The sequence below is a fragment of the Larimichthys crocea genome, chromosome XXII (genome assembly GCF_000972845.2).
Source record: "Larimichthys crocea isolate SSNF chromosome XXII, L_crocea_2.0, whole genome shotgun sequence".
Classification (NCBI taxonomy): domain Eukaryota; kingdom Metazoa; phylum Chordata; class Actinopteri; family Sciaenidae; genus Larimichthys; species Larimichthys crocea.
The window spans coordinates 5,002,888-5,017,604 of record NC_040032.1 but is presented as its reverse complement, the minus strand read 5'-3'; the positions used below and the strand labels follow the sequence as shown (position 1 = coordinate 5,017,604).

Sequence of the window (14,717 nt, the reverse complement as noted above, 5' to 3'; positions counted from 1 at the left end):
CAAAGTTGTCTTTAAATGCTACTTCGCTGTATTCATTGTAATTGTAATCCAGCTCAAGTGGAGAAAGTCTGTGGTTAAGCACCAGTCATCACTGAATCAACTGTACTGAAAATGGATTGTTGCTAAAGCACAAGGAGAGGATGGAATAGCACTGAGAGGCAGTGACTTTAGGATAAACTAAATTCTATTTTTAATTAAACATTCTGATCAGCTTGTGTATAAAAAGCGGTTGGAAGTTTAAAATGCTTGTAAGTAGACCTTTGAATTGAGATTATTTTGGCTGCCAGTGTCTTTAACTTGTCAAGTCTTTAACAAAGAAAACACATCTGAATTGATGTGAAGCTTTGAAGCTGTAGTAGGACAAAAATGGCAACCACTGGGGCTGAGCGTGAGGGCCTGTCATTACTGTAAATCAAACACAACGACAAAAACAACTGTGTGATCCGAATATCTTAATAATATTTAGCTACTGAAAGCTTGAATACTTGAAGTAAAACATGTATTAACTTTGAATCTGTAAAAGATCATTTGTTAGCTTTTGGACGTCAATTTGCATTTACATTTATAGTTTTCTTGTAGCCAGCATCCAGTACGCATTTAGGACAAATGACGAAGGAAACAATGGATTGATATGATTTCAGGATGTGATAATACACATGCATTGATTTCTGACAACTATGAATGAGGCTTCAACCAGCACACTACTATTTACAGGTTCTAGTGGTTCTTCAGTCACTGATGATTATGTATACAAAACCACATTTTCTCCTCAAAGTGCCTCTGAAAAGCCATTTATGCTTCAGAAGGTGTTTTTCTGTTCGTTACCAAGCAGACCTCTTTCATGTCGTTTGCAACACTTTGCCTCTGCTCTATAATTAGCAAACACAGTCCTCTTAGCCAGACAGACCACCCTGTTGTGTCACTGCAGATTCTCCTGATATCTATTTTGCTCTTGAATCCATGTCATAAAGCCTGCGGGGGATTTCTGGATTTACCAGGTCAAGTTGTTTGTGTATCTTTCAGCCATACCTGACAAGCAGGATGTGGGCTTTAACACCCAAGAGCTGCTGATCTGGTCACGGAAACTTGTCAGAGAAAACAGCCACAAGTCAATATCTGTGTTTAGTAAGAAAAGGTAAAGCGAGAAAGGAAGAGAATATGACACAGAAAGAACAATCCTCTTATCCTTTCTCTCTCCAGCATCGAGATGGGTCTTATTACCTAACAGCCTGAAGCTCTGTCTCTTATATAGAGACGGAAAATGGCAAAAAGAGAGTGTCAGGCAATAATTAATTCTGAGGTAATGCAGAAGAAGCCAAGCTGATAAGAATCTCTGGTTTTGCTAAAGCACCACTTCCTACATTATGTTCTCTCCGAGGTCTCTGTGTCTTTTCTGGGAAGCTGACATATTATTTTTCACTCTAAGGGTACATTTTACCACAATCTGAAAAGGCACATGTGCACTTGTTTCTCTGCAAGACGAATACATTAACTTTTCTAACACTGCTGCCATATGTTTTTCTGTCACATGTTTTAATTGCTTTAATGGTGTCCTTCTTGTTGCTCACATTTTTTGTGCTGCTTTGTCTTTCCTATTTTTTGTGTGTGTCCATCTGGCTTATGCTCTGTTCAGTACTGTTCATGAAAAGACAAAAACTAGCAGTGAATAAATCCTATAATGAGTATTGTCTGTGAATCCAAAGCCTGATATAGCTTATTTCTCTCTGCCATAGACCTCCATTGTTTAAGAAATAGCCATGCTGTCATTCTGAGTGACAGGATCCTTCATTATTATGAACATGTGCACTGTTGTTCATTTAGAGTCAAACCCACACACATCATCCTGCTGTATGATTATATGTGACAATTAAACTTGAACTGAGACTTGAAAATTAGTGGCTGTAAATAGTCCCTAACAAATCCACTGTTTACTCATGTTTGGAGGAAATGGTTGAGATTTTAAAATAAATAAATAAAAATGAATATGAATGAAATTCATTGAGAATAACAAAAATGTTTTTAAATTGTAATGGTAATATTGCCAGCTACATCCTTTATCTTGGGGAGTCATTCACATTGAACAAATTTTTTAAAATCTTGCTCAATGATTTTCATATCGGTAATGAATGGCTGCTTGGAACAATGGAAAATATAAAGAACTATACATGATTTATAGGCAATGCTGCATTAATTCAATCTTGGCCACCAAACAGGTTGAATATCTGTTGGAAAAAAACCAACCAAAAAAACACCTTGTACTATCAGCAAACATTTGCCTGTTTGAGACAAGATAGTCAATCTCCTATTAGCTCTGTTTTTGTTTCCACCAACCTTTATAAAATATGTCCACCAGCTAGTAGCTACTTTGTCAAAGTTTGTTACCAGTAAAGTCAAGCTATGAGGTTATTGCTAAAAAATGACTGTGGGTACCTCAGTACAATTTTTATTATTATACATTTGATCCATTGTTAATAAGAAAGAATTGATCAGTGTGGCTTTAAGGTGCTGAAATGTGCAAAAAAAACACTGTCATCGCCCTTTGATACAATTAGATTAGATAAATAAAAGGAATACCATGTTTAATAGTTGTTTCATGTGTTTTGTCATTGGTGGTAGCTGCAAGGTCAACAATGTGGGCTTGTGATGGAGCCACTGAATCTGTATGCCAGTTTTAGGAAGTGGACTGGAGAATGAAATAAACTGGTCAGACTGATAAAGGCTAAAAATGTCTGGATATTTCCTTTCTTGTTCAAACTGCCAACACCCATCATTAATTTGACCTGTTCTTTCTTAAATTAAAACGTATTTAACTTTTTAGTTGTCTGGACCCTAGGCTAATAAAGCCTGTCATCTTTTGACTGGTGTGCTGTCAACCCCCTCTCTCCTTTCCAAAGGGGGCAGTGCTCATGAGCCTTTAACATTACAGTGAATGACAGTTCATAACCTTATCTTTCCAGGCTACTGTGCTGTATAAATCCTCCTCGGGAAACACCACTCCAGAGCGTCCTGAGATTTATCACATTCCTTGTCATAAAAGAATAAATAAATAAAAGCAAAGGAAAAAAAACTGAAAGGATGCGTATCCTGTTCACCTGGAGTGTCTGGAAGATAACTAGGGTTGGGATGTGTGATCCTGATGTATGGTTGACAGACAGATTGACAACCCTGGTCTCTTCACTATCTTCCCCAACCACACAGGAACAAGAATGAAATATAGAACAATGAGTCGCTACTGCATCCAAATGACGTGAAAACATATTGGGCAAAGGTGATCCCCTCAGTGGCTCTATTTCATGCTACATAGACATCTGCCTCAGGAAGGGACTGTTTGAAACCTGAGTGCAGGCAGGTAGGCCAGCAGATGCAGGATGATAGCAGAGATTTTCGAATTGGAGTAGAGTTAGAGGCAGCATTCAGAGTAACAGCATGTAGAGAGGGTTGTTCCAAAATGGAGCATGCACCATTTGGGAAAAAAGTGACACCTACTTTTAAAAAATTGACTGACAGCAGAAGATCTTGATGTTCTACTTTTGAAGGGTAGCCGGTTAACCAAGCTGCATAACTCCTTTAAATTTCAGCACTCGTCTCATTAACTGAGGAATGTTCTCTAAAATTTAAGAACACACAGATTTCAAGATTTTAAATCCTTATGAAGCATGGTGGCGAAAATAGCTCAATACACTGCTTCATATGCAAAATACTCTACAACTACAAACCTTACAGTTACAGCATGTGGTGTTCAAAATTCACAGATGTTATTTTTTCTGTCCCTCCCACCCTCCTTTGTAATCTTTTTAAATACTCAGCAACTTGCAGGGAGGAAGCCTGCTGAGTGGGGACTGATTGTCGTACTGGAACTGCATGTGTCATTTGTAACTGTGACAGCAAACCTACCTGGAGCGCAGAGCTGGGACAGAGAGCAGGAAGGAGAGCTCTGCCTGATCGCTTGAATTTGTCTCATAGCTCAGCTAGAGGCCTTCCACTGCTGTCATTACAGAGGGAGACAGAAAGGCTGTAAGGCTGCATGCAGTTCATTTGCATGCCAGTTTTTAGTTGTAGACTTTTGACAAGAGCCCTCCTTTTAGTCAGACTAATTTAGTAAGGTAGATCATATCAGTTCGTTGGTGTGAAACGTTTTGTTTTGTTTTACAACACTGTCACAACTCAAGAGTCCCATGGGTTGCAACCAACATGTTTCAAATGCATTGTCTTTATAAACAGGGTTAGCACAACTGCTATTGTTCACTGTAACTGCAAACGATAATGGAAATTTGGTTAAGGTTAGAAAGAAAATAGCTTGATTGTCATTTGGAAACAGGAAATGTACAGTGGTCTGTGGTTTTGTTGACTTATCGATTTACCCTGACCTTGTCCCTACTGGGACATTGTCGCTCTATTGCACCCAATTCCCTGATTTGCTACTGTCATAATTTCTATGAACACCAGTAAGCACTTCAGTTGAATTTAAGCTGGAATTATTTGGTGGCTATCTAAAGATAGTGACCAAATTGGGACCCCAGTGCCCGTACGGTCTTTGAACACAAATATTTTTATGTAATCTGAATCACTTACAAGGGCCATTTGATGGGCCTGTTCTTTCTATGGGGCCTTCTAGATCACTGGCCCAAATGCAATCGCATTGCCTGCACTGTATACTTACGCCCCTGGGCAGTGACTTTGCTGTAAGGCCAAATCCCATCTACATTCTTGTACTGTAATGATTGTGCTGGGAAGAGCCTTGCCCATAGATTAGGATCAGTGTAATCAATACATGATGTGATCTACATGCTAGAAAAACAATGAAAATTGTAAATGACAAAATGCTTGCCACAAAAGGACCAAGAAACATTAGTCAACATCAATGCTGTAGAACATACTCTCTCTAGGATCCATACATGATATTGCAGACACATATCATTATTAGCCAAAGTCTGACAGTTAGTGTGTGCATGTTGTTTTTGTGGTTTGCACACTGAAAAAGAAAAAAGGGATTTTGAGTATGTTTCTCTGAAATATTAGCATAATCATGCAATTTTCATTTTGTACCGAAAGAAATACTAATCTTCCCTGACTCAAGGTTATAATTGGTTATAATGCAGTCCAAATTGGTATCTTGATGTCTGTTTTGCATGTGTGTAATCATAGTTTCTTGAAAGGAACCGTGAATTCAAGTTCACCAACTTATGTGTTGATAATCAGAACCTCATTAAAAGCAATTTTTAAGACATTTTTCATATTGAGAAAACTGCTTAGTGCAGAAGTTTTGTAGGTCATATGACTGTGACAAATGTGGGCACATGAAGCTGTTCAAAATAAACTCAGGCGTTTATTTTTTTATATATATTATTTGGTCAACCTTATAATACAAGGTGACTTTGAGCTGTTAGGAACATTTGCATGAGTGCTGTATCTCTATTTTTAAGAGACACCAGATCTAATGTAAAGCGTGATTTAGCCAATTAAAACAGGATTTAAAAAGCCAACAATATATCACTATGCATTTAGGAATACTGAAAGGATACGCATGATAATCATGATAAACCTTATTTTAAACGTTAACTCTTCAAATGTTCTTATGCTGTTCATGTGATAGCTTCAACAATCCTATATGGGCTTCAAAAGACCAGATCTTCTCTCACGTGTGTTTTCTTTTGTGTCCATTTGTGCATTCACTATGAAATCTTTGCAGCCATTAAAAATTAAGAAATGGGTGAAAATTAAAATTTTACCTAGACATAGAAAAAAACAGCTTTAGGCTGAATGAAACTGATGAGTCTCAAAGGCATATGTGATGTTGCATGCCTCCGAATTGCCTTATTTTGAAATGTGACGGCTAGCAGATGGTGCTTTACTGTAGCTGAGCACTGCACATTTTAGGCATTTAGCTGAATATTTCCTTCAGTTTTATAGTAGCAATAGAAAGAAAGCTTCAGCATCACAAACAACCAATATAATTCACAATTTGGCTCATTAGTTCAGTAGTAGTAGTTTTTTTTATTTGTTTTATTTTTTTATATTTATTATTCTTATTTTTATACAGTACTCACATGCCCTGTCATATGGACATTGAAGTAGTTATCCATAGTTGATGCTGAAAGTTAAATGATTCCTCCCGAACATGCCAGTGTAAGGTGGCTTAACAAGATCCCTTGTGCTGTGCAAAAATACATTACTGAACTGTACAGGATGAGTATATATCTTTATATCATTAATTTGTGTCTTATATTCTCACCTTTTTTTCATTAGACTGTATATCTATTATTACAAGGCTTGTGAGTCAACTGAAACTGGTTCATTTTATAATTTAAAGCACCTTAAAACCAATTTCTCTGCAATCTATATGAATAAAATAAGTATGAAATTTCCTTCCAGAATGTAACAAATGAAAAAGGAGACAGGCCTACAGGGTGCTTCAGTTCCCTAACAATACTTCTGTGTCATGACAATTGGAACTTCTGGAGAAAGAAAAAAAAAAGAGAGATATTGAGTGAAGGTAGCTGGGATGTGGGCAGATGGCATTTCACTTCCAGGGCATTGAGTGTGTTTATAATAAGTCCCTCATTGAACAAGTCTGATCTGAGCGAAGGGTGCACTGTTTTTGAAAGATTCTGTCTCTTTAAGCTTTTTAATATGCTGGTCAAACAATAGCTCCCTCATAGACTTTCTCTCTCCTGATGAATTTCAAAATGGACCATTCATTCCACACCACCAGGGCTGTGGTGTGTTCATGTGTACTGTATAAATGTGTAAAGCTGTGTGTGGGCCAATGCCAGGGGGCCAGGCAACACATCAGGACAGTGACTGGCAGATCTCATTTGGTGTTTAATTTCACAAGGGTAAGCTCTCATCTGTGAGGGCCCATTAGCCTCAGGCTAGCTAGCTGAATGATGCTGGTGGTTCCTTGTCAAGTGATGTTTACACTGACAGGCCTAATGTGATTCGGTGCCTTTACTCAAATAATATAATTAGGTAAGTCTCTGGGATACTTGAGTATTTTGGTTTTATTGTACTTTATGTCAGATGAAAATACTCTACTTTATATATCACTACATATATTGGACACCTCTAACTAGTTACTTTGCAGATGGTTTTAAAAAAATCTACAATGAGCATCTAGGCAGAGAAGTTCATTTTTGTCCAAAAGGAAACAGTATGTGTAAAAAAGAAATCATCTCAAAGTTTTTTTTTATCCAAGCTTTCAACAACATGTCATGATTGGACACCTTTGCAAGCTCCAGTTGCTAAAAGAGATTGTGAGACGATGTGAATACCTGAAATTAATTGGACCGTTTGAGTTGACATTATTGTCACACATAAAATGATGCATTGTTATACAGTAAAAAAGATATAGTATCACACTCTAAAACCGATAAGGGCAATTCATACTGTTACTTTTGATACTTAAAGCTGTGCTAATGAATATTTTCATATTAAGAATCAAATGACAACAATGCATCGTGAAAGGGGTCACTCATAGAACCAAGAAGTACTGTATCACTTGACTCTACAGTTCCTCTCGGTTCCTCTTCACAATAAAACTTAAATTGTTAAAACATGATAAGTTGGATCTTGGGCAGAGGGGGGTGTACAGCCCCATGCATTTAAAATCCTTCCTAAGCACCTAGTATAAAGGCACTTGTTTTCTCATTAGTTAATGGAGACTCCAAATGTTGCTCTATTTTTCCTGTTGTGTAAAACTGCATAGGAATGTTTGCTAACATGTCTGCCTTTTTATGATATGATAGTATGTTATGTAAGTTTGTACTGCTGTCTACACATGGCCAAGAAAATCAATGAATGCTGCTGTACTGTAGTGTATGAGACCAGTGTATGAGATTTAGGGGTCTTTTAGAGCATAGAGCCGTAGTTTCTCCTTCACATTAAAAAGAAGAGTGTAAAGCAAAGTGGTAGCAATCAGCTACAGTATTACACTGTTAGATGCTACTAAAATCCCACACACTGTCCCTTTAATTTGTGTGTTGTTGCATCGTATTCCTACGTTTAGTTAAGACAAGGATCTGGATATTACTGGTGGTTAGTATGAAAATGCTTGTTTTTGACTGTTTCTGCAGTATAGAAATTATTTAATTAGTCAAGAGTCAAATGTTTTTCATTGATACATTTATTGCAGCTGAAATATGGTGAAAACTAATGTAAACTAGATTTTGATTAAAAAAAAAAGTTTCAAAAATCGATATGTAAGGCAGAGAATAAAATTTCATCCAGCAAGATCAGGGCAGTACAGGTGTGAATCACAGGACCCTTGTAAAATTCAATATAGTAAAGAGCTGCTGCAGCCTTTTAACACCATAAACACCTACACTGTTTGATATGCATCATGTGTTTTTGTCCTCTTGTTTCACTTCAATTGCAAACTTTATGGCCCTCTAAGGGAAATTTGTTTTCAGACTGGTTATGCAGTAAAATACACAATTAAGTCACATAATAAAGTATAAAACCACAGTAAAAACAATAAACACATTACCTGAAAGTACAAGAACACAAATAACAAACTGCCTTGTCTGTACAACTATAAACACCCACATCATCTGATATGACCAGAGAAGAAGTCAGTGAAGGAAAAGAATAAATGTTCCTCCTTTCTGGAGGGCCATTGAAGGTTACTGTAACTAGCTTAGTTTCTTGAAGACATTTTAAGTTTCATCCAAGAGGCTTCTTCAGTTCTAATCTAACGGCTCTGGTCGCCATCTAGGCAGTCCTGCCTCTGTTGCCTCCCAGTTAATCTAAAAATAGGCAAAGATGTGGATTGAGTGAACCTTTGAATATATGCAGTAAACCTTGAATATATGGAGTGAACTTTTGAATATATTGAATAAAACATATTTTAATGTTCTTAATCCAGCTGAATTTAATAACTGTCTGATTCCTCCACTCTAGCTTGGGTATTTCAAATCAGCACTAATTAAAACACATTTTAATGTTTAAATAAAAAAAAATCCTCCTAATCATTTTTATTTATATAATTTACCAAAGGAACTAGCCATTATTTGATGGCATTTTTTCTAGGGGTTACTACTTCACAAGCTTTTTATTGTCCAGTATTACACACACATTTGGGATATTTTGTGTAATTTTTTCCTGAAGGTTTGTGTATATGTGGTCGTGTCACAGCAGTGAAACTGATGCACTGACTTCGTATTTTAAGCCCCCGTGTCATACTCCATCATTTGCGACTTCAGAGAGTCGTCTCTTTGTTGACATCAAAAGATTTTCTGTGTCCTTCCGTAATACAGATAATTAGTCCCATCAGTGTGGGCTTTGATGTTTACACAACCATATTATGCGTATTCACATGCTTGTGTGAGCATGATGAGTTTATGTGAGTGTATAGCATTTGAATGATTTGCTCTCCTCTGTCTCATGGTCCCACTGAGCTTTTTTGCAACAAATCCTGTGCATTACAGTGGTTACAATAACATATAGTCCTAATGAGTTTATGAGTTCAATGTGAATTGAGCTTATCTGTTTATGTTCTCTGTGGAGACTGAATACATCACAAGATTTTTTTTTTCAAGTCATTAAAATGCATTGCTATTCAAATGTAATCACAGGAGATTAAAATCACAAATAAGGTGTGAAGATTTAGAGTTAAAATTACATACTAAAACACAACAACACAACTTTGACATAGTTCATTTAATCATATTGACAACAACATATGAAGGAGATTAAATCTCAGTTTTATAGTGCTAGATACAATATAGACCAGTAAACTGTTCCATTACCCTTTAACCCAGATCAACATGAAGACTATGGAGCTGCATAAAATGTTTTATTTTATTTATTTATTTTTTACTTCTCCACTCAGGTAGACAGTCATGGGCAGCCTGGGTGTTTGGGCTGTGGCTTTGGCCGCTCTGCTGGGAACCTCAGGGTGCTGGCTGGCTGAAGGACACAAGAGCGGCAGTCGAGGCAGCATGGATACAGCCAGCATGTCATATACCTCCTCGCAGGAACAACACTCCATGGTAAATATCCTGTGCAATACCCACACACACACACACACACACACACACACACACACACACACACACACACACACACACACTGTTCAGCTTCCAACACATGCAGGCTAAAAAAGTGCTTATGGTTAGATAAATCAATCATATAAACCACAAATCATATCAGGATTGCATTAAGTGAATAAAAACTGTGACAAAACACATTTGTTGCCAGGTTTAGCACAGTTTAACACCTGTGAAATAGTGCACTTCTGTCTTGACCTCTCCTACAGTATCTGTGCTGTTTTTGTGGCATAGGAGAAGTCGTGCATTTGAACCTATTGGTATGCTCATTTTAAAATTCCAAACCATAAAGAACTGCTGCAAGTCCATAGGATCGCTGTTAATTTGTAATTTTTCAAATACAGTACATGAGTCATAATATGGATGATCAGGCTAAAATTCACAGGACCTGTCCCCTCACCCTTTGTATGCATGTTTGATTTAAGTGAATGCTGTACCACATATCAAATCAAATGAAATCAAGTTTATTTGTATAACCCTTTACAATATCCAAAGTGCTTTACACAACAAAGCCATAAAACAATACATAACAGATACATAACAAACAAATACAAGTAAATACATATGTCCAAAGGAAGGCGCCAGACCACTCACAAAGTGTTAATGTTTTTGCTGACTAATTAAAATGTCTATAATGCTCTAAATGTATTTTAAATATCTGTCAATAAATACAGACCAGCTAGAACAAGATAATCTACAATTGGCTACAATCAGGAGGTGTTTTCAAAGCTGCAGTTATTACTGGATGGTTTTAGCTGTCAATCAAACGCAGTGATCAGGTGGAGAGGTAGTATTGTGATTGGCTGATCGAATCGAAAGAAGGTGGAAGGATACATTTGGTTTGTTTTGACCCTGGACCTGTGAGTCAGTGCTCCTAAACGCCACTGGCCGTGTAGTCTGTTAATGCTTTGAAATACGTCGTTTGTTGGGCAACGTATGTGTCCAGAACTTATTAAGTATTTAACTAGCTTAAGTTCTTATTTCAGACATTTTTATTCTGGTTAGAAGATATTTGAGTTGGATTTAATCGTTCCCAGGAAAAATCGTTTTTCTTAGACTGGATAGCGGGTAAGTTGTTAATTACTCTACATCTGCCATGAAGTAAGTCGGCTTTCCCACCTTGTAAACGTAACAGTAATTTTAACTTGCTGAATTTTTTATATTACTGAAATTACAAAACTTGGTAAAACTACGATGTCAACAAATTTTTTGGGGGGGAATTTTGGAAAATGTAAGCTAAAATGTATTTGTAACATGACTGCACAATATGCTCATAAATGTAAATTGTTTATTATTATATTATATTTCAACCTCTACCTTTTCGAATATTCAAGAATGAAAATAAAAACCTAGCTTGTTGAAGATATTGTCCTTTTAAAGTTGCAAGTTAATTCATCTTTTTGTAGTGTTAGAGAATAGATCTTTTTTCACAGAAGCCATTTTTACATGAACCAGGGTCAACACAGGTGTTTCCAATGATACTAATCAAGGTTCAGTTCCATTTAGTGCAGCAGAGACTTTCCAGTGAACCAACATGCACCACAGCAGCACCCTGGCTCTGTTTGACCTGAACGGAGGGAAACCTTGTAATTAGTATAATTGGGAGCACCTGTGTTTACCCTCCTATTTCATATCAAAATGGCTGCTGTGATGTTAAAATCCAGGTGAAAATCCGTGTAAACCTGGGTTTAAAATGCTGTGATTGGATATTAAATACGTAAAGGATTGTGTTAGAGAGCTACACATTTCTTTAAATGCAAAATCTAAATTTAAAAGCTGAAACAAACAGTGACACAATAATCAGTTTCAGATAAACCATTTTTTATTTTGGTTCAGTCAGTAGCACTTGTGCAAAATCAAATCAAGTTTGTTTATATACATACATAGATAAATAAATACATTTAAAGTAAAATACAATTAAAATACAGTTAAAGAATAAAAGTGCTGTAGTGTTTAAAATAAAAAATAAAAAAAACCTTCCAGAAATGCATAAGACGCAGCAGACAGAGTGGTACTCACTGACACAAGAAGCAACATGAACGAACATGTGTAACTAGTAATAAAATGCTAATCTAAAAAAGTGTGTCTTAAGTTTTGATTTAAGAGAGGCAAGGTTCTCCAAAATCATTAAATCATATGAAAGTGTTGTATGCAGATTAGAGGTCTTTGCAAGTTTTGGCCATAGACTGAATAAAACATGGATGTTGTAGCCATGATGTCCATAGGATTCTGAAGGATTGTTGTGAAACTGAAGCAGTATTCATGAACAGTAAATTTGGATCTAGAGACCAACACTATATTTGTACCACACTGTTAACGTGTTCCTTTCATGTTAACAGTGTGTTAATATGTTAAGTTGGCCATTTTAAATGGGGGTCTATAGAGATTGGTTCACCAGCCTCAAGTGGCTGTTTGGGGAACTGCAATTTGTGGCACTTCTTCTATTCACAGCCACAGAGGTTGCTGCTTGGTTGTGACCCACTCTGAAACAAACTTAGAGATTTGAATGTAACCCTGAAGCCGTTGGTTGCTCTGTCATATAACATTTGAGCTGTACCTTTTTGTTTTACCCGTGAGGCAGTTAAGAGAATAGGAGCACACAGTTGCCGAGTCACCTTGCAGTGTGATGCAGAAATCTTCACTTTATCTGTCACTTCCTCTCTGTCTCTGAGCTTACTTTTGAAGAAAATATGAAACTGACAGGACGGAAAAAGGGCAGACAGTGAGGACATGAGAGGTTAACAATTACTCTGTGAAAATCACAAGGCCATTGTTTGGTCATGCTAGCTGCGGAGGTCAGTCGTTTCCCCTTGCAATGGATTTAGTGACAAGTGAAAATGACAAAAGTGACGTTGACAGTGTTTGTTGTAGCCTATACCTTTGGGAACAAAGCTTTATAAACTGCCAAACATTGCAGGTAATAGGTAATAGAGAGGGCTAGTTATCAAAATAAATTTGTAGATTTCTAGTCATACACCATATGAAAATACTTATTGAAACTTGTCTTATTCAGTTTGTGTTCTATTTACTTTTGGGAATCTGCTTTGTAAGGTTATGGTTAAGACAATGAACCCTGTAATGAAAGTAAAAGTTGAATATCTCAGTAGACCAATACCAGATAAAAGTAAAGATAAAAATAACAAATATTAAGACAGACCAATATCTTTCACTTAAATGTCAGCCAACAGATTTTAGACATATTAAAAACATTCAGGTTTATTCATTTACTTAAATGAGTTAATACATGAATCATGAACATCTTAGAGTCTCCGCTGGAAAAGCAGCTAGCCGTGTGTGTGGGAACCTGTGTTGTAATATTGGCAGAGTGGTGTCTATAGGGAGTGCCAGTTCATAGTTGTAGCTTAGGGCTATGCTAACTGCATGACCACAATACCATGTGGTAAAGCTTATTACCGACATGACTTCATTTTCACAGTGAATCTTCATCGCTGTTCCATTGCACAATGCGTTGTGCAACATTTTTTCCCCCGCTGTCATTCCATGAAGACCTGCACTACTCTCCCTCTCACTGGTTGATGCCTCTGATTGGTCAACAGACTCAACCCAAAGCAACATGAGATTGACAGACTCCTAAAAGACACTGCACTTAAAGGCCAGAAAGATTTTTCTTGGTCCTGTAAAGCTGCAGCTTTTATTAACAGACAAGCTGTAACTTATTGCCAGGTAGACACCTTACTGCTAAACTTTTCCTCTGCTCTGCTCACTGTCACTCTGTCCCTTGCTCTTTTTCCCCCACACACTGTTTAAAGTGGCTATAGTTCCTCTTCATCAGTTGTGACTATTTAAAGAACCTGTGGATATAGATGGAGATGAAATGCTCATCAGTGCTTACAGTAGAAGGCAAATAAAGTTCTTCATGTCTGAGAATCTCCCTGCTATAGTACTACTTTGCTATGTGTCAGGCTACATTAGTTTACAACTAGAGGTCTCTCTAACATCGTTCAGACTTCCCATGAGGTAACAGTCCAAAAGTCACTTAAAACTGATAATGGAAAATGTTTATAGTCACAGGTTATTTCCTGACTATGTGTGGTGTGGAACAGCCATTTTTGTACATGCAACTCTTGGAGAAATTGTATTGTTTCTACTCTGTGTGAAAAGTAATTGGTAGCTGTTTAGTACTCAAAAACTTTGTTGGTCCCCCCTTCTTTGTTATGTTGCTGAACAAGGCGGGTACTAACTAAATTAAAATGTAATGGTGGATGAACGCACACGGAGATGTGTGTGCTGTAACATTGTACATCTAACTCTCCTCTGTGCAATTTGGTCTTGAGTAGAGTTGTCACGATACCAAAATGAGTAACCACGATACTATACCAGACAAAGTATCTCGGTTCTTTGGCGTGTTGTTTGTTTTGACGCGAAATTTCTATTGGAGCAGAGCTGTCTTCATGGAGTTCGTTCTTGCTGGCAGAAACACACGAACAGCCAATCAGCTAACAGACGGGCGGACCCAGCGTGCGGAAACAGCCTATCATATTGATAGATAGATAGATTTGGCAACTCTAGTCTCGAGTTTACTTTTAATAATGGTTACAACTAACAACTAACACTGAACACTGACTTGTTTTTAATCTGAGCTTTCATTTGTTTATCCATTTACAGTTTTGAGATAATTGCTTAAACATGTTTTTGAATGAGCTTGCCTGG

The 14,717-nt window shown here is 37.1% G+C and overlaps 1 protein-coding gene across 4 annotated transcripts in view; it reads left to right on the top strand.

Annotated features, from left to right (window-relative positions):
• The window catches only part of fstl4 (follistatin-like 4), a 258,262-nt gene that overhangs the window by 75,890 nt on the left and 167,655 nt on the right, over positions 1-14,717 (top strand). For 3 of the 4 annotated variants that reach the window (XM_019272616.2, XM_019272621.2, XM_019272610.2), the window contains exon 2: positions 9,830-9,989. In XM_019272616.2, the coding sequence (XP_019128161.1) occupies positions 9,840-9,989 (150 nt within the window). In that variant the 5' untranslated portion in view covers positions 9,830-9,839. Of the gene's footprint in view, positions 1-9,829; positions 9,990-10,882; positions 11,115-14,717 lie in introns of those variants that run through there. The other variant, XM_019272628.2, reaches the window with a different exon arrangement.